Here is a 24,879-nt window from a genome sequence, read left to right on the forward strand (position 1 = left end):
AACGAGTACAGGACCGGACAAGAAATCGGCGCAAGCCCTTAAGGCGTAAGAATCGGGCTGAAAAAAATACCATAGTTCACGTCGACTCAAACATACTACGTACACACATATGTATGTTCCACCACCAACAGCAACAGAAGGAGCCACAAGACTTTATGGGACTGCGGCACAACCAAGACATTAAACTAATAAATTGCATTGGGCTGCGTGTGGGGCTTGCTTCCAACGTGGTATTTAAGTCTGCGTGTGTTCGCGTCCGATACAACAAAGCTTCATTAACAGCTTTTAATCAAGATGTCTAATTGGCAGCACAAACACTGCGAAGGCAACGATTATTAAGCAGAAGGCAAAGTCAAACCACAACTAATCAAAGCGAAAAAAACACAAAAACACAAAATCGTTGAAGAAAAGTAAAATTAATAATAGCACCATACCATACAAAGCAACATACTCTGGGCATACGAGTTCATACATGCTGTATGCACATACTCGTACATGTATATATGCACAGATGTGCCAGCAGATCAAAAATATGATTGGTAGTAATACAATTTTTCAAATACTATTTGCTCTAAGCCCACCAAAGTCAGGTGGATGTTAGACAAGCATTTTTATTGCAAAGATCAAAGATACTCGGCTAGTATCGTGTGAAAAGCCAAAGTCAAGGACGTCCCGTCCTCCGAGGTGGCTTCGCTTCTGACAGAAGTGGGCTACATTTGGAGTTTTGAACTTGAGCTTCGGTCTGGTCTGAGCTTATGTGTTCCTCCACTCTCGTGACTGACACCTCAAGTATTTTGTGGAGCGAGCACGAAAGATTGCGTCTTTACTTTTGAGCGTTTAACGGATCGCTTACTTCCCAAACGGTTGGATACTTCCCCTGACGGTTGGGACGGTTGGGAATTTGCTCATATTTTGTTAATTTAGCCGAATCTTTTAATAACTCAATGACTAATAACTGTCTAATACATACATACATAATATACTTTGCCAGGCAAAGCGGAGCCGTATTTGACTAAGCGGATATCATTTGTTCGTTGGATTACTATCCGGTTTGCTTGATTGGGTCGGTCTGGCGTCTCGAAGAGTTTTAGTTAAATTATGCGTGTTTTAAATGCTGTGTTCTGCCATTGCTTGTTTTGTAAAAAAGTCGAGATCTACGCGATGATATTTCGGTATGATCCGATGCTGACAAAAACATTCAAGGCTAACAAATAGTCATCCGTCATTCAAAACCAATCACGTATTTTCCCGCTAGCTTCAAATTTTATACGAATTATGGGTTTTAACCAAGAACAAACAAATAATAGGCCTAGGCACATTTCATGAGTAATCCACGCGTAAAACGTTACTCTCTGAACTACAGAAATGCATTAAACTGTTGCCTACATCGGCTCACGCATGTGAGTGTCATAAGGTAGTATCTGCGCAAGAGGTACATTGTACACGCTGCTTATCGGTGTCACATCTATGAATTATGCGGTGCGAACTTCAGTGTAGAATACTTCAGCGTAGGACTCGAGTACGAGTAAGACAGTTCAGAGGAGATGAGACGGCACGCCGTAGAGTGCAGAATTATTGTTGGCATGCAATCAGGACAAAAGCATCTCATAAAGTACAAGAAGGCGGGTACGCAGCGCAGCACTCTGTTCGGAATCCGCATCGCTTGTCTGCTGCTATTGTAAACAAAAGTGAAGTATATTGGTGGCGAGTCCTACGCTCTTTCGGCGATGTCGTCTTGCGACTTATCCAGCCTTCAGCCAGGGCCACGCCACGCCACAATAAATTTATAGCATTTTTAAGTACCAGTAACAATTGAAATATTTTTATACGCAGGCGTACGAATGTCTCAGGATGATCGCTTTATCTCCTCGTTGTATCTGTAACCCTCTGTAGACATGTGTGCCTGTGTTTGCCAGTGGTCCTGCCTGCCTAAGGACTGGGCTTGCACCCAGTAATAAATTAATCAAATCAGTGCTGGCGAGCTAGACAAATGATATACACGACATTGAACTGCTCCTCTGTATGAGTATGAATATGTGTTGTCTTCGTCAAATCAATTTCAGCCGTCTGACGGCATACACGCGAATTTTCCCACGCTGAATGCGGTTTGCTGCTGGACCACACCCTGCACACCACAATGCAGCTGCTCATGAGTGACGGCAGCGTGACCATGCAAATTACTTGCCGCACTGCCGGTTAAATGTCAACTTTTCTGTAACACAATTGACAGTAACCACAACTAAACTAGCGACCAATTGAGTTTGCCCCTGTGCACTCGGATACACCCACCTCCATCTATTTGGACTCAGGAGTCGTAAGACTTGTTGTAGGTATGCCCAGAACCAAGTGCCTCCTACAATCAAAAATATAAGATGTAATGTTTGAATATGAAAATTAAGAGTCATCGATGATCAATGATCTCCAAAATGGGTGCTGAAACCAGTTAATCAAAGCAAACATTGCAAGTGAAAATACCGTTATCTGCGACTGGAAAGCAACAACGAACTCAGTGATAAAAAGTGAAACAAGTTAGTGAACAAGTAAAAAAGAAGAACACACAAGCTGAAACCGGCATCTTGCGAGTATTTAAATGTTGTCTAAGTGCTTGCTCGTACGTGTAGCCTGTTCGATGAGTCGCCACTTCCATATAACAGCCGAATTGCTGGCGGTAGTATTCAAAAGCAAAAGTCATGTGATCCGCGTCTGCAGATCAAGTGACAGAGTTGTGGGTAGACTTGCAGACAGTTGGAGGGTGGTACGATGACTTGATAATGCGGTCTTGTATTTTGTTGTATTGGGCGCGCGTACGGAAACATTCACCCAACGGAGCGGAGCAATAGCCTTCCAAGCAAAATGTCCGCAAAAAACCACCAAAACCATTGTGGATGATTTCATTTAAAATCAAATCAAGAAGTGCACCCCACTCGCTGAAAAGTCGTCAAACTATCGGCTGCATGGGAAACCAGTTACTTGGTCAAGCGAGGATCACGCTGCCCACCATCCTCACTTCCTCCGACATTGAAAATTCGATTGTGGCGTGGAGTGGAGTGGTGACTTCGGCTTCCCATCAGGTTTTCATCAGGCAAATCGGCAGTATCTGTGCGGTGCAATGAGCCTCGCCATTCAAAAACCCGAATGACCGCAACAGGCGAGTGAAATTGGCTTAAACGGCAACATTACCAGAAATATCATCCACGCACTCTACTCGTAAATGACCAAAACAAAGAGATACTTGGGCAAAGCTACATTTCATAAAGTAAGTGTACATACACCTGAGTGTATATGTACAACCGTGTATCTACAAGCATAGATATGCATTCAAATGCATTCAGGCTTGCAACAGTTGCAAGCCCCAGCTGACAGACTGCCCGTTCCCAATGATTAATAGAGCAGTGCTCTGCATGTTAAAAGCTTCGCTTTGAGCTCGGTGCGACCGACGCATGCGTAATCGGCTGTGATGCCTGCCTGGTCTGTCCTGCAGCCCATTGCATTTGACACTGAACACTTAATGAAGTGAGGCTCCTAGCGACCCAGATGAGATATAGATGTTGTTATGCAATCGGCGCGAACACTAATCGATAAACTCAGACAAGCAAACTACGCTATTGTCACTGTCGGCCGCCATCGCTCTTTAAGCGGGCCTAACTAATACGCTCTAGAGCCACAGCCGCAGCTACTGCTGCTGGTGAAAGTGAAAGGTGAACAGCACATGCTGCAGTACTGCAAAGTATTTGCAAAATTGAAAATGAAAAACGATGCGCATACTTATTGCGAGGGGTATGAGGAGCAGGAGGAGCCGGAGCATGTCGGCAACATGTGCCCTTGGCAGCCTTGAGCCTTAATTCCGATTTGAACTTAAAAAAAACAACGGTCCATTAAACTACAAAACAAAGCAGCAACGGCGATCGCGTCAAGGTCGTTGAATCGAGCATCTGCAAAAATCCAGTTTATCCATTTACCTGCCCACAAAGGAGACAATGAAAAAGCCACAGGCCGAACAGACGAATCGTGCTGTGCCCGAGCATGGATTGGGGGATTGGGGATACCGCTTTTACTTTCATTCTTGTTACTGCTGCCCGACGTTCATTAATAAAGGGATACATACATATGTACCAGTATATATGTATGTACATATGTATTTATGAGTGTATGGGATAGTCATTGCAATTTATGATGCCTACAAATGTAGATTTACATAAGATTCCCGGACTCTGGTGAATCATAATCGCCAGTCCCGACTGTGGCTGGTATCTAAATTCGACTGGGACCTTGACAAATCGGTCCGTGTCCGCCCAAAATACAATACAATACAATTATTTATTATAAGTTTACCTTTCTAAATTGCTCAGCTATGGGTCCGGAATGACCTTGTATGGGTTGTCTGCCACATCGCAAATTCAGGCGATCCCGTGATCATGCGTCCAAGAACAAATGCCGTGAGAGTCTCAAGAGGCGGGCTTAAATTGTCTTGTCTGTGGTAAAAAACGGCCACAAGTATTGCGTATGCATATTATGATTTGGACGTTTAATCCCAAGCCCTTTTTTGTTTGCTTCATTTGCAATGGCATAACTTTAAACTAGACTAACATTAATCATGCGTTTCTACATTCGTGTATAGAACTCTTGCTCATGTTTTCACAGTCAAACTAGGACAGCGAGGGGGGCTGAGTAAACAGACAGAAACAGCAGACTTACTGGCAGGTGCCTGGTGCGGACTACACGGTTCTTCGGTTTTGACACACAACCTTTCTATCTTCTACCTTCGATTTGAATGAATTGAATTATAAATTCTGATTCGTGTGGACTGCAAAAAATAAAAACCCGAAAAATTCGAAAAATATGAAGTATTGTTATTTCGACATGCATCATATTTCCACACAAGTCATCTGACTGGGTGGCTTTTTGTACCGCCACATAGGATGTCCAGCTAGAAACTACAGCACAGCCTGTCTAATCAATTAAAGTGGCACGCAGCTCGGGTCGGGTGTCTATCTATGTCTATGTGTGTTGAATGCAACCTGGCGTGAATGTGAAGTGAAATACGCATAAAATAATCATAAAAATTAAAAGTTTTTACGCAATCCACATACAACATTCAGCTGCCAGGCATTGTTGTAGTGAAAGAAAAAGAGAGCTATTTGGCCGTGGCACGGTGCAGGGGCAGGGGCAGTGGCAGCGGCAGCGGCAGGTGTGAGAGTGTTAAGTGGAGCAGCCCGAGCAGCTTCGGGCTTCATGTAATTCCACCCCACGACGCATACAAACGTCAAAGCTCTATTCACATTGGTTATGGATGTTGTCGGGCTGTGGCAATGCTTTAATAGATTGCTCATTGCACAGCGAAAATAATTTGCAGCTACGACTATAATACGATAACATGTGCATTTCAAGGTGAGTAGCACCATTAAGACCTTATAGCTCTTAGGGCAATCGTTAAGTGTAGGAGAGGATGTTGGGTGCTGTGGATGTTGGTTTTGTGATGGCTGTTTAGTGTAGTATAGTGCCGACCAAATATTTAAACTTGCAACCCAACGAAAATTAACTGTTGCCTTTCGAAATCAAAATCAAAATTTAGGGACTACCATGGTACTGGGAAACTGAATCACTCAAGCCTGCATCAGATCTGTGTGGTGTGTGTTTGTGCCGGACCGCACAAAAGCGAAAGTGCACCGCACCGAGCCACTAGTGCTGAGCGAGTGCATGCAAAACAAAGTTGCGCCATGCCACCATACGTAGGTATGTATGTATACACATAGGAATAAAGCGTTCACATTACACTCTACATTCGAAGACCTAGCCAAGTAATTTAATGACTGTCTTCCGCATGCTCCAACACTTTCGCACGGTAAGCGTTGACACCGCCTGTGGCCTGTGGTAACACATACTTAGAGTTAGTAGTTACGTTAGCCCACAATGAATGGCGAGGGCGTGGCGGTAGTTGCCATTGCTGAATTGGCATTGACACTTCGTGTCCCACAGTAATTGTACAGCGAAGAGCTCCACCGATCATCGAAGTGGCGAAAAGAGAGTCCAATGTACAGGCTAGTAATACTGAAACTAAACTACATCGAATACAGTTCTTTTGCTCAGGTACTTTCGCTGTTAACCATTCACAGTGTTTTGCCCTTCTACCAGGCCCTTCCATTGCAATGGCCAGTCGTGCTTTACATACTTGTACATACGATTTTATGCACAATTTACTGGAACGTTTTCCAGCAATAACGAATGAAAATATTTTCAGTGGGTCAGAGACAGACATTTGTTAGTGGGTAGTGGGTAATGTGTTTTCTACAAGAAAACGCTTCAGCGGAGACCAACCAAGCGACCTTTCGTTAACTCGTAGAAATGACATCAAAGTTTTGGAAGTTATAGTTCAACGAAATGGAAAGTACGAGTATTGTCACTGTCTCAGCCGCTCAGTCAGTCAGCAGTCTACGTGTTATGCTTTATGACTTTCTTTTGCTTTTTATTTATCTTTATTGCTTTGTTGTACACGCATTTGTTTCTGTTTTATTGTGTCATCAGTGGCAAGAAACTGTTTTATGGTTCGTTTATTTCACTTCCCTTCTTCCCCTATCACGGCCCTCCTGGCATCGATAAGTGTTAAGCCAAGTTCCGCACATTCTCCACTATTCAAATATTCATGTGTAGACTGTGAGTCGCTAGTTTTAATTCACACGCTCTTCCAAGCTTCGGTCTTGACCAAACAATAATGATAATTATATCGTTTTGGAAGCGACTTCTCGTTGAAATAACAATCAATTAGGAAGTCTTTCGCTTTCACACTCACACAGACACTCGCACTCACAGATTTCAACTCAATTCCAAAATGCAGCAACGAAAGTGAACTGAAGCTTTCATTATAATTTGTGCACTAGGCAGAGAAAGGGCAAGGTTGCCTGCCAAGTACTTGCCAAGGTAACTGTACACACTGTACTTGCACGTATCTTCTGCAATGCCCAATGGGACGTGCACACATGTGTGTGGGCCTCTTTTCAAGTCCCAATACAATTTTGAAACTTAAAGTTATCCTAAAGTATTCAGTATACGACCCATTGGACAAACCCCTACGAAAGAGGAATTAATGCTACCTACTATAGGTAGGTATAAGCAACAATTGAGTGCCGTTTCGCCGAGCGCACTCGAGGGGCAGTGGCCAAACGAAATGAGGAGCAGTAGGTGTGCATGCTCTTACTTTTAATTACTTGCACGTAATTTTAATATTAATTTGTATTTTTATTGAGAAGAGAGAGAGTGAGACAGCAACCACGATCGAAAGTTCGTTTAAAGGTTAACTTAATCCCTGACCAGACCCGGTTAATGTGGACCAAGAAAAAAAATGGAAACCCAGTTCTTATTTCAGTTTATTCAGTCTATCTGTTCAGACTTACATGCATACGCAAACGGCCAACGATCATTGATTTCCTGCGGCTTGTTTTTTTGGTGAATTGGTGAATTTTGCATATTTAAATGTAGACAAACAATTAAGTGAACTGTTCGGGGATTATTAACAGTTATTATTACCGCAATTTGCTCGGTTACACCGACACACTCACTCACTTAGCCAAACACTTATTCACATTCACAACTCATTCATGCCATTCAAGCCAGTGTGTTGTGTGCAATTAATATCTGTGCCATAAGCTGGTTGGCCGGCTGGCTGATTGGCATAACTTACATAAGTCCATTACCATTACCCAGCATTTCGTTGAGTGGACAACCCGAGCAGCTGACCAATAGCTTGACATGGTTTGGCTTGTTATGCTCGAAATGCTCGATTATGTTATTGTTTCGCTGGTAAATAGAGCAGGTGATCAGGCTGTATGTGTTCACATACTACATCTAATTAGTTATCTCCTTATGTAAGCACACATACAAACACCCATTTACATTTCACCGCGTTTCTTTGACAAGCGATTAATCCCCCAATGGCGTAAATTTTTCGTGGATAGCAAACATTGGCCAAATATCCACCGGCCGTAGCTTCAGCTAGCAGCAAGTGCTGGCTTGCAGCTGGTGGTTTGACTTCTTCCAAGATTATTGAATTGAAATCCGATTTCTTGTGGTTTGCTTGTGACTGAAACCGAAACCAAAACTAGTTTGTCTTCTCAATTTTTCTGCCGAAAATATATTTCCATAACAAAGTACCCAATATGTTTGAGGTATCACCTCATCGACAAAAGAGAATAGGCGTTAATCATTTACACATATGCACATATTTACGAGTATATAAAACATACGAATGAATCCCGCTTAAATAAAAGATCAGAGAGAAGTCGGATATCGAATGTATTCTCTAACTCTTACTTTCTTTCGAATGGTGGCACTAAATGTGGTAACAGCAATCCATTTGTAGCCTTATTTCTCTGCGAAAGGTAGCTACAATACAATTCAAAAAAGTACAGACCCGATTAACTCAATCGTGTGTAGCTCCTGGACCAACCCAACAAGAGGCATGAGAGAAAATACCTCCCAAAGAAAAATTTGAAACTTCTGCTAGCTCGCGAAAGCATCAAATTTCGACTGCTTTAACCAAACTTGGCAATCAGGCGACCAGCCATTCGAGTCCATTGGATCTCAAATAGTGCGTTCACTAAGCCCTTAACTAAACAAAATTGATATTTGCTAAGAATGCAGCATTTTCTAGCCGTAAACTGAACTCATGTGGGAGGTCTCCGCCAAGTACTATTAGAACCTTGCATTTCGTACTAAAGATGAATCAGCTATTTCCTATAGAGAGCTATGAGAGCTCTCCCCAGATTTTAAAGTCTTCAAGTATTTAAACATTGCGACCCAGAAGTTCCCGACTTACCTGTTTTGAATAGCAGCAGACATAATCCCAGCAGCCACAGAAAACTTATTCGATATGTTGAAAACTCCATGTTGCAGGTATTGCGCGTCGTCGTTGTAACTGTAACTGTAAATTTTCTTGATGTGGTTGGTGCTGTTGCGTTTTGAGGTTAGTTCACAGAACTTAAAATATCAATAGACAAGCTCAAACCGAACACGGTGCTGGTGCACGGTCTCGACGGGCAGCACGGCCAGAACGGGGAGCAGCAACAGCAACAGCAACAACAGCAACAGTTGCAGTTGAGAAAAAGCTGTTTCAGTTGCATACAATTGGTAAATAACTAAGAAGGCAGTGTAGCAATCTTTCAATTTAGATTTTTTGTTTTTGTATCGGGCCTTGTGTTACAATTTTCTTGACTGTGGGCTTTGTTTCTGCTGTGGCTGTGGCTGCACTTTATTTGGATGTGTTTGTATTGTTGCAGTTGCAGTAGATGCAGTTGATTCCCCTGTTATTTGAGCTTTCGTTTGTGGCTTTACCCACAGCGGCGATGCATAGTTCACACACACGTTCACAGATTACAACACTTAGTTTTTCTCTTTTGCTTTTAGCAAGCGGTTTTTCCGTATTTCAGTTTTTCAGTTTTTCACTCTTAGCTGCTGCAATGACCGACAGTTGCTATGGAAAAGAAGGCTTAGCAAAATGCAAAGAGACAAACGAAAGATCGAAACGCAGATCGCCCGTTTGCTGCTGTGATTCAGATTTCCCATACGGCATACGGTATTCGCGGGCACTACCAAATCGGAAAACTGTGTGATGTGCGAGCGAGTCTAGAGCGTGGCGATGAAAATGCCAAGCAAAATAAAACAAAAGTTGCACGTTTTTATTTTTGTTTGTTGATGCTTGTATATTTAGCGAAAACTTTCTTTTCGACGCAAAGCGAGTCTACCGATACACACGCTTGAGCTGGGGCTGGGGCTGGTGCTCTGCTGCAATGCAGTTGTGCCTGCTTTCTATGTACGATTTATTGGTCGAGTCGAGGGCAATAGTCGCAGTCAGCACACGGTACGCATATATACGCATATAGCTTAAGCATATCGATTTTTGAATGATAATGAAAACTATTTTTAAAATTCGCGCTAGCACGTTCTGTTTAGGCATATGACCCTCACGAATCTCCTCTTACCGTGCGCTTGAGCGAACCACACGTCCTAATCGGAGCAACTATACAACGCGACTGTGCGGATCAAGTGTCTCGAGACACTCAAGCAAGCTCAGACAGGCGACGCCAAGTTTCGGGCCCCAAGCTTAAGCTTGGCCCCAGCTTCGACTGAGCTGTGGTCGGCTCTTGCTGTTACTTTACAGTGCCTGTTACTGCTGTTATTGCACTCGTACGTCGTTCGCATTCGTGGTCCGTGGTTTGTTTACTTCGGCACTTTGGTATCTCTTAAGCTTTTGAAAGTAAGAGTAAAGCTTGTTTTATTATTAAAAGGCCTTTGCCTGGGGAGCTGGAGAACTAGCACGTCCACGCGATCTTTCTGCACAGTAAACCAAGAAAATCGTACCATTTGCGGGAATTTTTTTGTTTTCTTTTCCTTAGCAATTTGTTCGCTTCCGATCGCCATTCCATTAAAAGACTGTATGCTTCTGTTTTCTTAAAATTTAGCACTTTAGCTAAGAATTTTACCCACAGTGCTCGAGCAGTTGCAAACCATATACTGCTGCAAGGCAGATAACTGGGTAGTTTTTCTCGAACCACAACGAAAAACCGAAGCACACCAGCTCGGCCGCTCACCAACAACCTGGCCACCTCCCCAGCCTCTCTTGGCCGGCGCCACAACTATGTGCCCCATGCGCCATGCTGGATTATGAAATACTGTTACAGTTCAGACATTTTTCTTTTCGGCAGAGCAGTTTCCCGTAGGCTTTTGATTTACACTAAGCTACAATGCATTCCAGAATGCACTATTTGGTAAAACTACCAATGGTGGAACTACCAATCCGTCTCTCGCCAATGAATTGGCAATCTGGCAGTGAACTTTTTCATGTAAAGTATAAAATCTTTCGCGTATTGATGTCCTTGGTGGCTTATGTTTGCCATACCAATACAATCCAATGAACAGAAACCAAATGTGATCACATTTGGAATAGCTTAACGCTAACGCCTTGTTTAATTCAACAATTCGGAGTCAGATAATTGAAAGTGAAACCGTGCTCGAAACATGGCAACGGCCTAGAACTGGGCCAAAGCAACCGACCAAAGCCAAAGCTACTGCCTGCAGAGCACGAATAAAAGGCGCTCTGGTGAGTGGCCGGTTGGGTGCCTAGACTTGATGACTAAAGCATGGCATAGACATTAATATATGTACAAGTTCTGTATTAATTTATTTATTACTGAATTGTGTTTCACACGATTTATTTTGCGAGCGGAGGACAAGGCGTTGTTCTGCCTTAGACATTTTTGTTTTGTTTCGGAAGTGTCTAATTTTCACAGTTGAGCCACCAGGAGGTCACTTTAGGGCCTTCAAGAAAAACTTGATCGTATTTTGATGAATCTGAGATTCTGGGTAATATAAGCGTTTAAATTAAGAAGATGGGGCCTAGAACATATTTCAATCACTGGAACCGTACTTTGTTGATCTGTTTGAAATGTAAGCTTAAAATTGTGTATAGTTCATGGTCTATGCGCAATGTGAATGTGAAGATTGGTATTTATTTCAACAGACACCATGCGCCAAATGTTCCCGCAACTTTGTCATAGTTTGGCAGGTAGTTATTAGGCTTAATGGACAATTTCACAAACGAATTATAATAATGCTGCTTAATGTCTTAATTACAAAAATTAACCAACGACCGACAGCCGAAATCTTTATGAGTGCTTACAAATGTCTTACAATTAGTCGTTTCTGTTTTCTGTCTCGCGTACCATTGCAAAAACGAAAAACGACGCAGACAGCGCCCCAAAAGGCCAGAAATACTTGCCATTCACTATATAAATAGGCGGTGCAAATTTATCAACGCGCAATAATCTCCTTTCCGTTGCAAACTATTTAAGGTTTTCATGATAATATTTTAATGGTTTCGTTAAAATGGTGTCCGTCAGAAGGCGATCATAGGTTGACACACATGAAACCCCTTTTCATGTGCTCAACCGTTAAATGTCCCCGACCTTGAAAACTTCCCTATTACTTCTTTTATAAAAAGCTTATGGCCTGGTAAGCCTACATGTCAACACATACACTGGCACTCCGTCTACGTCTACACATGCAGGCCGCATTTATTAGGGCCTTCATTGTGCTTTGTTCGGAGTACGTATCTATTGTGTTTTCAGGGGTCGATTAACGTATGGGAGTGTTGCACTTCAACAACAACAAAATATACCCATAATAATGGTCCCGTTAATTGAAAAAATCATTGTGGAATGGTAAAAATGGCCTGGAAAAAGCTTAATTAAAATGTACGTACGTACATTCGTGTTCGTGAACGTTAATACGAAATTCAACGCATTAAACCATACTCTTGATGTGAGTGACAAATCAAAAATGGTAAGTCGGTGGCAGTTACACTTCACTGAAAACTGTAGAGTGATAAAATAAAGCTACCCTACAAGGTCTTGCATTTGGTGCCTGATCCCAGTCCTCATTTAAAAGGACACAGTGCCTTAGCCAAAATAAAAACCGATGGAGAGGGATACCAAGATCCGACAAGATTTTATGTTTGCCTTCGCCATTTCACAGTCCCCTTACTAACTTTTTCATGCGTCATTCGATTTGTATAATTTTGGCCAGCAGATCGGTGGATGTTTAGTGCTGTTGGTTGCCTTTGACTTAGATGCTTGGCGCATGCCGCAGGTACTTTATTTTACTTGCCCTTGTCAATACGGTTCGACTTTGACTACTTGTATTCCAATTTATTGCAGCCGTTAACGCTCCAGTGATACGCAAAATCCATGAAATTGATCGGCGTACATACACAAGAGCGCTATAAGCTTTTATGGAGCATATTGAAAGTAATTTTCGGCCAAATTCCTCAACATTGGGTACGCATGTTGCTTGCCTTTCTAATACATATAAAGTAAATTAATGAGGCCTTTTCAAAAATACAGTAATACATAGACACTCTTATAAACGTGAGGAAACAAGAAAACATGCTGACACCTGCCAATCCAAAAAAAGACAAGCACACATGGTGGCTGGGAAATGGATATACATACATAGATATGTATGTATGTACAAACATATGTACATGTGTACATAACAAACCAATTTTCTACTATCCCGAAAATTTGACATGTCGCAAATAGTGCATTTTGGAAAGTTCCATGACAGGAATTTTTGGCTATGTACACATTCCAGTCTCAGCTGCAGCAATAAACAAAATGAAATTCTGATTTTGTTGTGCAACAACAACAGCAACAGCAACGTGAATGCAACGCCAAAACAAAGGTAGCGAGAAGTAACTTGTTGACCTTCCCGTTCTCTACAACTTGGCGTGACGGTGTCGCAACACCCGTCAAATCAGTACTGGGTGGCTGCTCTGTGCTACAATTCCCGCTTTGTGGACACACAAGAAACGAAGACGGAGATAGTGAGGCGGAGGGTGCAGGTGCTGAAAGCAACTTAAGCAGAGCGAAAATGCTGGTGTCTAGAACAAATTACAAGAGGCTAGTACCGGACTTTGCTGATCGGTTGACCAAAAACACTACGAACCACGCCTTATTTTATTCAAGCAACTACGAGCAGCAGTTAATATCATATAAGTTCTCTGTGATCATCAAGGTGAGCTCTTGTTTTTGCGCTGATCGACTTTTAAGTTTTTGGTTTGTTGGATTCAGAAATAATTATACAAATGATTTTTCACTTTCGAAAATAAGAATAATTGATCGTAACCAAAGGCGTCATTCCCGTCAAAGCTCTTGTTGTCGAAATTGGAATGTTCTCTGGCTGCGTCCCTCAAACAATGGAGCTAACTATATCCTCGTTTTGCATTTGTGATTTTTTTTAAACTAAGCCATTTGCAAACACTGACCAAAGTGGGAGTGGCAGACGAAGCTGGCTCATACGTACGTACTCGTTCTTCATTCGTCTCACCCGTTTTATATACGAGTTCTATGTTTTTAAAGTAATTATCTTTAACCAGACCAGTTATGCTTGTAGTTGCTGGAAAACGGCTATCTACATTCACATAAATTTCACAAACTGCTTAACTAATAGATTAATTATGAAATGTAGAAGGTATTAAGGTAAGTATTAAGACAATAATTATATTGCAAGCATATGCGAGAAGTCCGCTGGATGCACCAACAGCTCTATTAATGTTTTCTTGCACATATGTATGTATGTATACCTGTTTGGGCGTTTTAAAAATTACATGCTAGTCGTTCTAGATGTGAACACTCCATACTCTTTACTCTGTACTCTGGTTGGTAGCCACTTTTTGATAATAATATCACACTCTACCGCACCAAGTTAAGAAACAGCGAGCGTAGGTTAAATAAACCGGATTTGAATGACAAACTGTAGCCGTACTCTACTACACGGCTCAGACTTCAGAACTACCATTTCGATATCAACTGGCAAAAGCATATAAATCTCAAGGTCGTTTCGCCAGCAAGACAATTACCAACCTGGAAATCAACAACTGGGCTACTAGCGGGCCCTCTTTAACTGCCACCAGGATCCAGTTCCGCTTAATCGGGAGTCGACTCGCAATGCGGAAGAAACTTACGCTGCTGATTCTTGGCAGAACCTTATTGCGTCAATCTACTTCCTTAACTTTCGACAGCAAGCGAGGGCTAGGCCGAGGGAAACGGAGTCTCATACAGAGACTGGCATAACTGTATAACTGGCATTACACATGCACCCGCAATGGACAAGTTCAAGTGCGTGGCCTGACCAATTGCGATGCGTACAATGCGTGATTTACGGGTTTGGAGAACAAACTTATCTGTTGTGGCTTGGCTTTGTCTGTGGCAATTTGACGTGCTTTCGAATTGCACACAATACAAGGGCTGCAATGCATTACAAAATCAGTTAGCTAATGCTCATGCCTTCTGACTATAACGAATGGGCATTAGCTGGGCTGTCTGTCTGCAAAGCTGCTCCGCCCACAATTGTGAGATCGGGGGTCTACATTCTGCTCCAAATTGTTCCGCAAGGCAAGCGACGGGACGCGACACAACTCTTTCTCTTATTGTCGGTTTGTAGTTGTTCGTTCATGTTTGGGTCACTCTACCCGAGTACCCATGTACCCATGTCTACGCGGTATTCACTTCATCACTGTAACTCGTAACCTGAAACAAATTGTAAATCAAATTACTTGAATGTTTTGTTTTGCTCTGTGTGTGGTAATATCCAATTGCTTTGATTTAACCGGGAGCACTTGGAGAGGTCATGGTGTCATAAAAGTTGTCTCTCTCCTTTCTCTCTCTGTTGACTTCGTAACCCGTACTCAAGTAAGAAACCATGAGCTCTGTGTATGGCTGACTAATTGTTGATATTATATTATAGGAAGTTGGTTGGCATTGCATGAATTCCACGTGTCAAGTCAAAGAGAGGATATGGCAATATACTTACGGATCAATCAATTTTTTAGTCTCTGAAATATAGTTACTTAAATCCTTGTCGAGTATTAAAAAAATGTACCTTTCCCATTTAAAAATGTCCAAATTTATTTACATAATCTTCAAACAAAACCAACCCCGCAAAACTGACTACCCCACGCCTCTATCCGGTGGGTCTGTGGTCACACAGCGCTACATTTGGAGCAAATTCGTGAACACCACGACAGCAGGCGCGAAAGGCAGCGCACGATCTATAGGCTGCCTGTGGACAGACCAAACCAAATAGACAGACGCATGGCCAGCTAGTCATGTCTTTCGAGAAACTTTTAAGCAGATTAATTACCAACTTTTGGGCACGGTTCAACAGGCGGATCTCTGAACAACGTAAAATTTAACTCAATATGGAAAGTACCATACTCTGTACAGTTTAATGTTCTTATATCAAAGATTTATCTTAGAAATTTGATAATTTGAGCGCAGTAGGTTGTTTCCGGTGCTTTCTGTAGCCAATGTATGGGTAAAGGCATTGCGAGATGTATTATTCTCAATCGAGCAATTGAAGTACCCTCGTGGCATTTAATGAGGAGACGAGCTTACTGAAATTATAGTTCCAAGGAGGCGTGTTTTGTTTATGACTCGAGTAACATGAGGCGCATTCATGGGGAATTTCCATCCCCCATGCCCCACCTTGCAGTCCAAACGAATAAGTGCGCGCCTTGTGCCAAATTTCAGATTTCAGATCGTATCAAATGGATTGCAATTGTTTTGAGTTTATGATTCAATTGATGATACATTATGTCAAACTATCTTTGACATGCAAAGGTGCGGTCTTTGCCCGTCCATTTGCAATCCCTTTATAGCAGTATCTATGTACGAATCACAGAGCAATGGCAACCATCAGCCTATGCAAACTATTTTTCACAATGCATTCTCCGCACCCACCTCTACTATGAATTCATTGCACTAAGCACCATTCATACTCACTCGAGATGATGTTAGCGGCAGCGCGAGTTGCCGAGAACGTACTTCTACAATTCGAAGGCTGAAAGCCAAAATATATACGTACATATGTATATGATACCCACACTATCATATAGCTATATATTTGGCAATTTGCAGCGGCGTGATAAATTTACATGCTATCTACATTCGTACTAGATATCATTTTAAAAATGGAATGAAAGCATACTTTTGGGGCTATATTTTTATATATATATGTGGATATGCACAATGTACTGTACTGGAGTTTAATCTTTGAATATGCGTTTCAGTGAGCACGCTGCGTCTATAGTATGCCATTCTCTACTCTGCCTGTAGGGTCGAAAATGGTGTTGGGTTCTTGGATTGGGTTGCGACTACCCGGAGCCGACAGGAACGTGCCCAGCCTCGTACTCGATTCGGGAAACCAAATCCTCGTGATTTGGAGCAGGTTCGGAATCAGTTTCTGTCTCCTGGGTCTGCAAGACCAGTCTGTTAGAGAGGTGAGCTGATTTGGACTAGCCGATTTAAATACTGTACGAGCTGCTTTTCGGAAATATATCCATCTTTAGTTTCTAGTCTCCTCAAGGTATCTTTTTAAAATATTCTTACAGAGTCGTGGGATACTTACTTACTTAAATGTATGCACATATTCATATGTTAATAGAGAAATGTGCAAAAACTCGCATTGGAGCGAACAAAGCAGAAGCAGAAGTGAAATAATATAAATATGTGGATACACACATACATATGTACATATCTAACTATGTATGTATGTATGCTTTTACCAGAGTAGACACTTTTTAAGTGAACACATCCATGCACACGATCCACCATGTTGATATGAGACACTCCGTGCTATAAATCAATTTCTGCAAATCAGATGGGCTGAAGCGCAATCCCTTTCATGTTCCTTCTTCTTCACTACAGCAGTGTTTATTATTCTGTCTTAAAGAAGTTAACAGATTCCATGGTTTGTGTTTCTGTTTTCAATCTACGTGCTTTATTTGGTTTAACTGGCTTCTCTAATCATATTAGTTGAAGGAGTTACATAATATTAATTGATCCCAAGGCTTTCGGCGCTTAGATCATATATTCTTCTTTGCAAAAGCAGTGAGTTTTGTACTGGGAGGTGGTATTGTGACGCAGTATTGAGGGAGTATTGGAAAGGACGGGCTTGAGACGCGTGTGTCGCCACTAGAGAAACCGAACCAATCTTTGCATACACCAGTGTGCCAGAGTGTCACTTCTCTAAAGAGATGAGAGAGAATGTTCGTACCTCAAGCGCTGTCATCCGTATCTTCTGGGAATGGTGGTTAATACTGTTCAGTTCCCATTAAAGTGTCAGCCACCCACTAAATCCTTATGGAGAGCTCGTTTTGACCGAGGATGGTATTTTTGCTTCCATGCTTCCCTGCCGTGTATATTTACATACATATATGTACATTTATTCAAATATGGCCACTTTATTTCATTGATGGTGCTATGTTCTTTTAGTTATGCGATTTCAGCATGCGTTAACATTAAAAAAAAGTTTATAAAATAAATAACAAACAGATATTGCATACCTTGCGGCGAAGGGATGCATATGCATTTGTTCATAGCTCTGTGTGTATACAAATAGGCAGTAAATACCCATATATATTAGCTGTACCTAAACCCGCGTTTGACATAGTGGAGTTCTTATACTTATAGTATGAAAAAAAAGGAAAGAATATTTTTTAACAGTGAAAATCGTAAACACAAGGTATTGCTCAGAAATGTATGTTATAAATGGTTCCCATAGATATTATGTAACCGAAAATATCTATCTATGATCATATAATCTATATAGATAAATTTGAAACAAAGGAAAACGTTTGCCTACTTTTTTGTTTTATATTAAAATAGCGACTAAATGGGTTCTTTCGATATTAATTTATATTTCAGAGATCCTAAAATACTTTCTTATTACCCGCCCGGCCCTTTTTGATGATAATTGCATACATTAACTTTAAATAATTCAAAAGTTTTTACATATGTATGTACATATGAATTCTCTGCATAATACACGAATAGAAAAACGAAAGGAAATATACAACGATAACGAAAAGAAATAGCAACAAAAGGAATGAAAGATCAGAAGCACCAAAGCATAATACGACAAATACCCACACGTATGCATGTACTCTCACGCGCCAGACGAACACACACACACATGAACAAAGCAACAACTAGTTTTGGTAAAGAAGAGAGAACATTCGACTCGAATCTTCGATATCCATTGGTTTCACAAACAAGTGCACATATTTAATACCTAGTATACAAGCTAAACAGAATCTCTCTCCATCAAGTGCTTCACATCCTCAGTGACATAATTTTAACAAACATTATCTGCCCAGTCCGCCCCTGGTACTGGCAGAAAGAAAAGCCAACCAAAATTCATGCATATACCCTGGTATATGCACACAGGCACAAACATTGAGGCCACACGGACAGAGCGGAAAACTGGCTGTGCGCCATCAAACAGACTGAATACCAGGCGTTCACATACACCACTGCACAAAAAAAAGAAACAAAAAATTCGTGTAAATGTGTAATATAAGCAACAGCAACAGCGACGTGAGAGTACAGTAAACCGTCGCAGCGCGCGTGTGTGCGTGAAAGAATGCATATGTATGGGAGGGTGGAGAGTGTAATAGCAAACAGCAACGTTTATTTCGTTCATTTTTATTTTGTTGGCTCGTGTGAACGCAAGTGTTGGTGAAATCGTGTGGCAAAAGTCAATTTGAAGCTGGAAAATTTACCTTATAGACCGCAGTGGCCTTATAAGAACATTGTAAAGAAAACGAACCACGCGCTGAAAACATTTAAACAATATATTTGAGAAAGAAAAGTTATTTTTCGACCAAAAACATAGCATAGCGAGTGCGGATAACGTCAAAAGAAGAAAGCAAAATGTGAGTTTGAGAGAGCAAGATCAGTTGCTCTCTTCTCTTGCCGCTTTCAATGTGGATAAATACAGTTTGTTATTGTTCGCGCGCGACTTTCACGAAATTGTAATTGTAAAAATGTTATAAAAATATAGTTTGCAAGGCGAGCGACCCATGGCAGTGTGCGTGCATTGAATTCGGCATAAATATTGAGACATTTTAGTAAATTGTTAAAATGGATGCACAGTTTGAGCACTTGTGTCGTATTTGTGCGGCCAACACTAAGAGCAAAAACAACTCTGTGGTCGAAAGTGTTTTCATATTCAAGACCCAAGGTTTAAAGGATAAAATATCGCGTCATCTATACCTAAACGTAAGTAAATATATAATCCTTGAGGTATTGCAATTATGCTCTATGCACAGAATGTTTTTGCAAACCGGACCGCGGTATGGCATTTTTAGTGTGTATCGGCAAAAAAAATACTAAATTTTGTATGCTTCATCCCTGGTAGTGTCTAGCCTCGCGCCCATTTGAAATTGAAGAATTTGAAAATGGTAATACATAGTATAAAAAGAAATTTATGTTTGCACGACTATAACCAGATCCGTTACTGCAGAATTTAGAGTCCATTGCAAAGATAGATTTATTTATATCTCGCGACTTAAGAAGAGTCGCATTCCCAAAACAAAGCTTAACAAATATGACATTCTCGCAAACAAAACGAGAAAAAAATCGTAAAAGCTTCTAAGTATAACAACGGAAAATGTATTTGTGCAAAACTGCAAATGCTGCATGTAATACGTATATTTATGTGTGTAATAGTCGATCAAAATTGGCAAAAAAAAATTGAAAATAGTGGCTGTGGTAGCGAAAAAGCGTCCATGTACAGGTGCACGACACATTAAACCTGTTGATATGGGATTATAATAATGGCAAATTTGTATTGTTTATTCATCCTTCAATCTTTTTAGGTAGCTGAGGAGGATCCACTGCCCAAGGTACTCTGCAAATCCTGCTATCGGCAGGTGGAGGCAACATCGTCACTCTCGAATATAGCAAAGCACACACAACTTGTGTTTCGGGACTTTTTACTAAGCACAGTGGTAAAACTAATCAGTCTTTTTAATTAAGAAACCATTAAGCTTAGATATCATTAAATCTTTCAGCCAAAAAATGATCGCGAAGCAACGGCAGCACGGCTTGACATGCCAATGGAGCAGACAGTTAGAAAAAACGTGGAAAAGCATTCGGTGCCTGATGAATTCCGTCCGATTTTTCTGACTCGTGGACCAGAAACCACCATCACTGTATCAATGCCCCAGGCGGGCACTCAAGAAGAGGATGACATCGTGGGCGATAGAGTGAAGGAGATCCACCACGAGACGCGAAGGGAGCATGCCCTACCAGTGGCATCTTCCAGCTATAGTAATAGCATGGCTGGCATAAGTACAGGGACAAGCAATAATATACCAAGGCGGCGCAGCAGCGTTTTTGTTGATACGCGTTACGGTTCGGCACCGATGTCGATAGCACAGCGGTCGATGCAGTGTCCTCCATCCTTAGCTCCCCTTCATTCCGATGTGAGGGCTTTGAAAACATCGAAAAGCATCCCGGAAAAGAAACATTCGCCGGCAGGCGTGATTAACTTTATTCAGACGCATGGACGCGTTACGGGCAACGCACCTACTTTCAGTAGTAGTAGCACCAAAAAGGATTCCGGACAAAACTCCAACGGAACGGATACCAGAAATCCTCAAGCTTCCGTGCAGGCTTCACCCTCTCCCAGTAGTGTCGGCATTCCTAATCTTCCCAATAGCGTGCTGCAGCAAAAACGGAGAAATCTCAAAAATGCATTGAACAATATAAAAGCCATACACAGTGGACAGGTATCATTGCTGAAATCGGCTCAAAGTCGACAACCAGTTGCCAATCTTAGACCATTGGTCACCACTACAGTAGTGCCACACCGATCCCTGTATGGATGTGAGCCATGCGTCGAAGAAGCACTGCCGGAGCACATTATTATAGCGGCACCCAAGAAAAAAAAGGATGATGTCCACCACATGGTCCAAAAGGGGCCATCAAAACTTAAAAAGATAGTTTCAAGCCCAACCAAATCTGCCCCTGTCACACTCGACTTAACGTTAGCACCGACCGGTCCACAAAGTTCTGGCCCATCGCCATCGATGTCTAATGTAAATAGCCTTACGGATGCCATTTCATTGGGAAGTGTTATTCGGGATCCTGACTTGTTAAGGCTTATTCTAAAAGCACTCAAATGGCCAGTCTCAGACGGAAATTGTGAAGAGCAAATGACTCGTTTAAAGAGCTCAAAGTTTGCCGGTATTATGTCTGACAACAATCTCTTGCAAGACACTGATCTCACGCAGTTGCTCGGCCCGTATTTGGCTCCTATGCTGGCGGTGGTGCAAAACCACGAAAATCAGTCGTCTACATCCCTTTTCGCATCGAACTCGTTGACTTCACCGGCGGTAAACGAGGTTATAAACATAGCTGACTTATCAAGCTCGATTCCATATAAATTACCTCCGGAAACGTCAGTTCAATTAGTGCCATCTAGTCCCACCGATCAGGAACCACCACAATTACGGCTCATAAAGACAGTCCCCTCCGTAAAGCGCCCACAACGAAAGATGCGCGCCCGCGAATTTGTTTCTGGAAAGCCGCACACTGACACTGCAGCCGCCACATCGAATGCGGAACGTGTTACCAACGAGCTACTAAACATCAACTCTATGCTAATGTCACAATTCAGATCTAATCCAGCCGATGCGCTTAACGAAGCGCTTATTTCAATGCTTAAGGAACAACAGGAATCAAAAGACCAATATAAAAGCCACCGTCGTCGTAGTGCATCCAGCAGTAATCTAAATTTGGAAGATATTGTGCTAGTCGAACCGCAACCGGCCCTAGAGGGCGTTCAAACTGTTTCTGACATCAGCGAGGTAGACGACCTAAGCCCGCAACCCCAAGAACCTTTGATAACACGCCCAATTGTAAAGAGGCGCAAGACCGTCACTCCGTTATCCGAACTGCCTGAAATCATAGTGCCTAATGAGGAAGAACCCCTGACTCTCATAAAAGGGAATGAAACCAGTGCTGCAACAGGGCCTACTATTTCTAAGAATACAGAAGAGGATACAAATAAAGATGGGAAATCGCCAAGTCCTCAAGAGCCATTAGAATTGTCACAAGCACCCACTAGTACCGTCCCTGAAGCCAAAAACAATGACGATATTACACCCAACGCTCAGGAACAACCTGAGGCAACAACTGATGCCGCTGCAGGTATTTTCAATGATATCGAAGGTGTCGGCAAAACAGGAATTCGCAAATCAGATGTCAAGTCTGCTCTTGGTCAAAAATTGTTAGAGGCCATTGGTCTACCCCAGAATAGCGATTTGCCACCGGAGAGTTCACGAGATACTGTCCGAAGCGCACTAAAACGTTCTTTGAAAAAGGCCCAGGAGCAACAGCAACAATTGAAGCGAGTCAAGCAGGAAGAGCCAGTGAAACAATTGGCAGACTCAACCACCAAGCCGAGTGCTTCCGAATCAGCTGAGGAGCATAAAAAGGCCATAGCGGAACGAGAGCTTGCGCTACTGAAACGTAGATCTAAAGTATCTGAAGAAAGAAAACCATCACTGAAAGAGTGAGTGCCCTAGTTATATTATAAACATACAAATAACTTGTTTTTTTCTTTTTAGTGAAAAATCTGAACGTACAGATGTTAGCTCTTCCTCGTCGCGGAATCGTAGAAATCGCAAATCCAAGACCGACGTATTAGTGGAAGACTCAGCGGATGAAGAAAAGAAACCCGAGCGATGGGATGAGGATGATGACTTGCCGTTGAAAACGGAAGGGGAGAAAGCCTTAGAAAGGAGCGGCAGCAGTAGCAGCAGTCGCCCCGCACGCACCAGCAAGACTATGTCCAAGTATTATAAGGGACCTAGCGGTGACAAAACATTATCGTCCCTGAAATCACAACACTCAATGGGTACACGGTCGACACGGCAACGTTGAGATGTTTGAAATACACGACTCGCTTACCTTTCACGTATCAAATACGACAATATATTTTTGGACAAATATTGTATATATTTAAGACGCATTTTCATGCAAAAATGTCGATGTGTTTAATGTACACGCGAATACATTAACTATGTTATAGTATATAGCAGTTATTTGTGCAGCTGAAGCTTATTAGCCGTAATGGTGCGAAAATAGTTAAACTATTTGAAAATTTCAAGGAATATATACACTGAGTTGGACCAGTATGTAAAATGGCACTTCTCTTTATGCTTAAAGATCATATTTGATACTTCCTAATGATTTGGTCCGTATTAAGTACTTTTAGTAATTTTGCAACATCTTATCTTTTATCCCAATAAGGGTTTTTTGTACATACATATACATATATATATGTAAATATTCTAACATAGAAAATGCTTAACGTAAACTACTATTATGCAATTCATTTCTTGGAACAAGAAAATTGAAGGGAGTGCTGGATAGCCGCTTTTGTCAAATTGTTTCTTTTCACTTACAATCATTGAACAATACCATCTATAAAACAGAAGATCAAACCTCCATTCATAATCAGCTCTTAATAGTATGCATATGTATGTAAGTCATCAGCTATTGCGAAGTCTACTCTTACGTTGCTTAGTTTTACCTCTAAATAACCATTCAGATTTTGTTTAATAACATAATAACCCCAGCAATCACTATTTTCGCGAAATAAATATTAAACATTTATTTGTATTATGCGATAATTATGTATTATAAAATTTAAAATTGAAACAAGTAATATGGATTTGTTGACAACTATATAATTTGAAACGAAACGAATCGAATCGAGTTTTAAAAAAAACGAGGGGGAACGTTGTGAGTTGCTGCGGACACCGCAACTCTAGAGTTATACCCGATACTAAGTCAGTATGGCTCTCCTCCGGCAGACGCCGCTAATATTAAACGACACGACAAAGAGTGCGTGCGAGAGAGACAGAAAATCAGTCTGAGCGTGACGTCGGGCGCTGCGTAGCCACTGCAAATTGATTTGTTCCTTTTGGCTAAAAAAATGGTCTGATCTGATCCAGATTCAGCAATCTGATAGATATGGTCATTATCTATGATTCTGCGTTTTTAGTTTTCTCAAATCTGCAATATTGTGGATGCAACAGATTTTCGTTCTTTGTGGGGGCGGATGGGGGTGGGGCGAAATTCTGAGATATACGTTTTATAGTGACATCTTAAAGGAGGGTGTGTACCAAATTTGGTTACTCTAGCCTTAATAGTCTCTGAGATTTGTGGTTGCCTCAGATTTTCGTCCTTTGCGGGGGCGGAAGGGGGTGTGGCGAAATTTGGACAGGAAACGGTCAAGGTCCGATATCACAGGAGTGTGGATACCAAATTTGGTTGCTCTGGCTTTTATAGGTTCTGAGATCCTTGAACTCACATTTTGCAATTGGCAAAACCGACCATGAAACCTGTGTGTTAGAGTGAGACAGAGCGAGAAAGAGTGAAATTGTTTTCGTGATTCTGGCTGTAATAATTATACGATCTGGTTCAGATTTTGCACTCTAGAAGATATAGTCGTCTTCTACGATTCTGCGTTTTT

The 24,879-nt window shown here is 41.7% G+C and overlaps 2 protein-coding genes and 1 long non-coding RNA gene across 15 annotated transcripts in view; 2 read left to right on the forward strand and 1 right to left on the reverse strand.

Moving 5' to 3' along the window:
* Cda5 (Chitin deacetylase-like 5) overlaps window positions 1–10,101 on the reverse strand; it is a 40,216-nt gene extending 30,115 nt beyond the window's left edge. For 8 of the 13 annotated variants that reach the window (XM_033380508.1, XM_033380507.1, XM_033380501.1 and 5 more), the window contains exons 1-2: window positions 9,972–10,101; window positions 8,810–8,914 (exon numbers count right to left, since the gene is read on the reverse strand). In XM_033380508.1, coding sequence (XP_033236399.1) covers window positions 8,810–8,879 — 70 coding nt within the window. In that variant the 5' untranslated portion in view covers window positions 8,880–8,914; window positions 9,972–10,101. The remainder of the gene's footprint in view (window positions 1–8,809; window positions 8,915–9,971) is intronic. The other 5 variants (XM_033380504.1, XM_015180139.2, XM_033380505.1 and 2 more) reach the window with 2 other exon arrangements.
* A 1,000-nt stretch (window positions 10,102–11,101) lies between these two features.
* On the forward strand, window positions 11,102–16,622 carry LOC117183999 (uncharacterized). The gene is made up of 4 exons (XR_004469126.1): window positions 11,102–12,824; window positions 12,891–13,563; window positions 13,659–15,239; window positions 15,295–16,622. It is a non-coding gene; the product is annotated as an uncharacterized lncRNA (long non-coding RNA).
* A 2,296-nt stretch (window positions 16,623–18,918) lies between these two features.
* Window positions 18,919–24,034, forward strand: dbr (debra). The gene is made up of 5 exons (XM_001357061.4): window positions 18,919–19,264; window positions 19,393–19,610; window positions 20,210–20,341; window positions 20,405–22,911; window positions 22,967–24,034. Exons 2-5 carry the CDS (start codon window positions 19,473–19,475, stop codon window positions 23,280–23,282), a joined length of 3,093 nt encoding a protein of 1,030 aa, XP_001357097.2. The 5' UTR covers window positions 18,919–19,264; window positions 19,393–19,472; the 3' UTR covers window positions 23,283–24,034.
* The last annotated feature ends 845 nt before the right edge of the window (window positions 24,035–24,879 follow it).

The sequence above is a fragment of the Drosophila pseudoobscura genome, chromosome 4, assembly GCF_009870125.1.
Source record: "Drosophila pseudoobscura strain MV-25-SWS-2005 chromosome 4, UCI_Dpse_MV25, whole genome shotgun sequence".
In the NCBI taxonomy this organism is placed as follows: Eukaryota; Metazoa; Arthropoda; class Insecta; order Diptera; family Drosophilidae; genus Drosophila; species Drosophila pseudoobscura.

Coding starts and splice junctions, on each gene's coding strand:
- dbr (XM_001357061.4), top strand. CDS start 19,473: ATGGATGCACAGTTTGAGCACTTGTGTCGTATTTGTGCGGCCAACACT. Junction 19,611..20,209: donor CGCGTCATCTATACCTAAAC/GTAAGTAAATAT, acceptor CAATCTTTTTAG/GTAGCTGAGGAGGATCCACT. Junction 20,342..20,404: donor ACTTTTTACTAAGCACAGTG/GTAAAACTAATC, acceptor TAAATCTTTCAG/CCAAAAAATGATCGCGAAGC.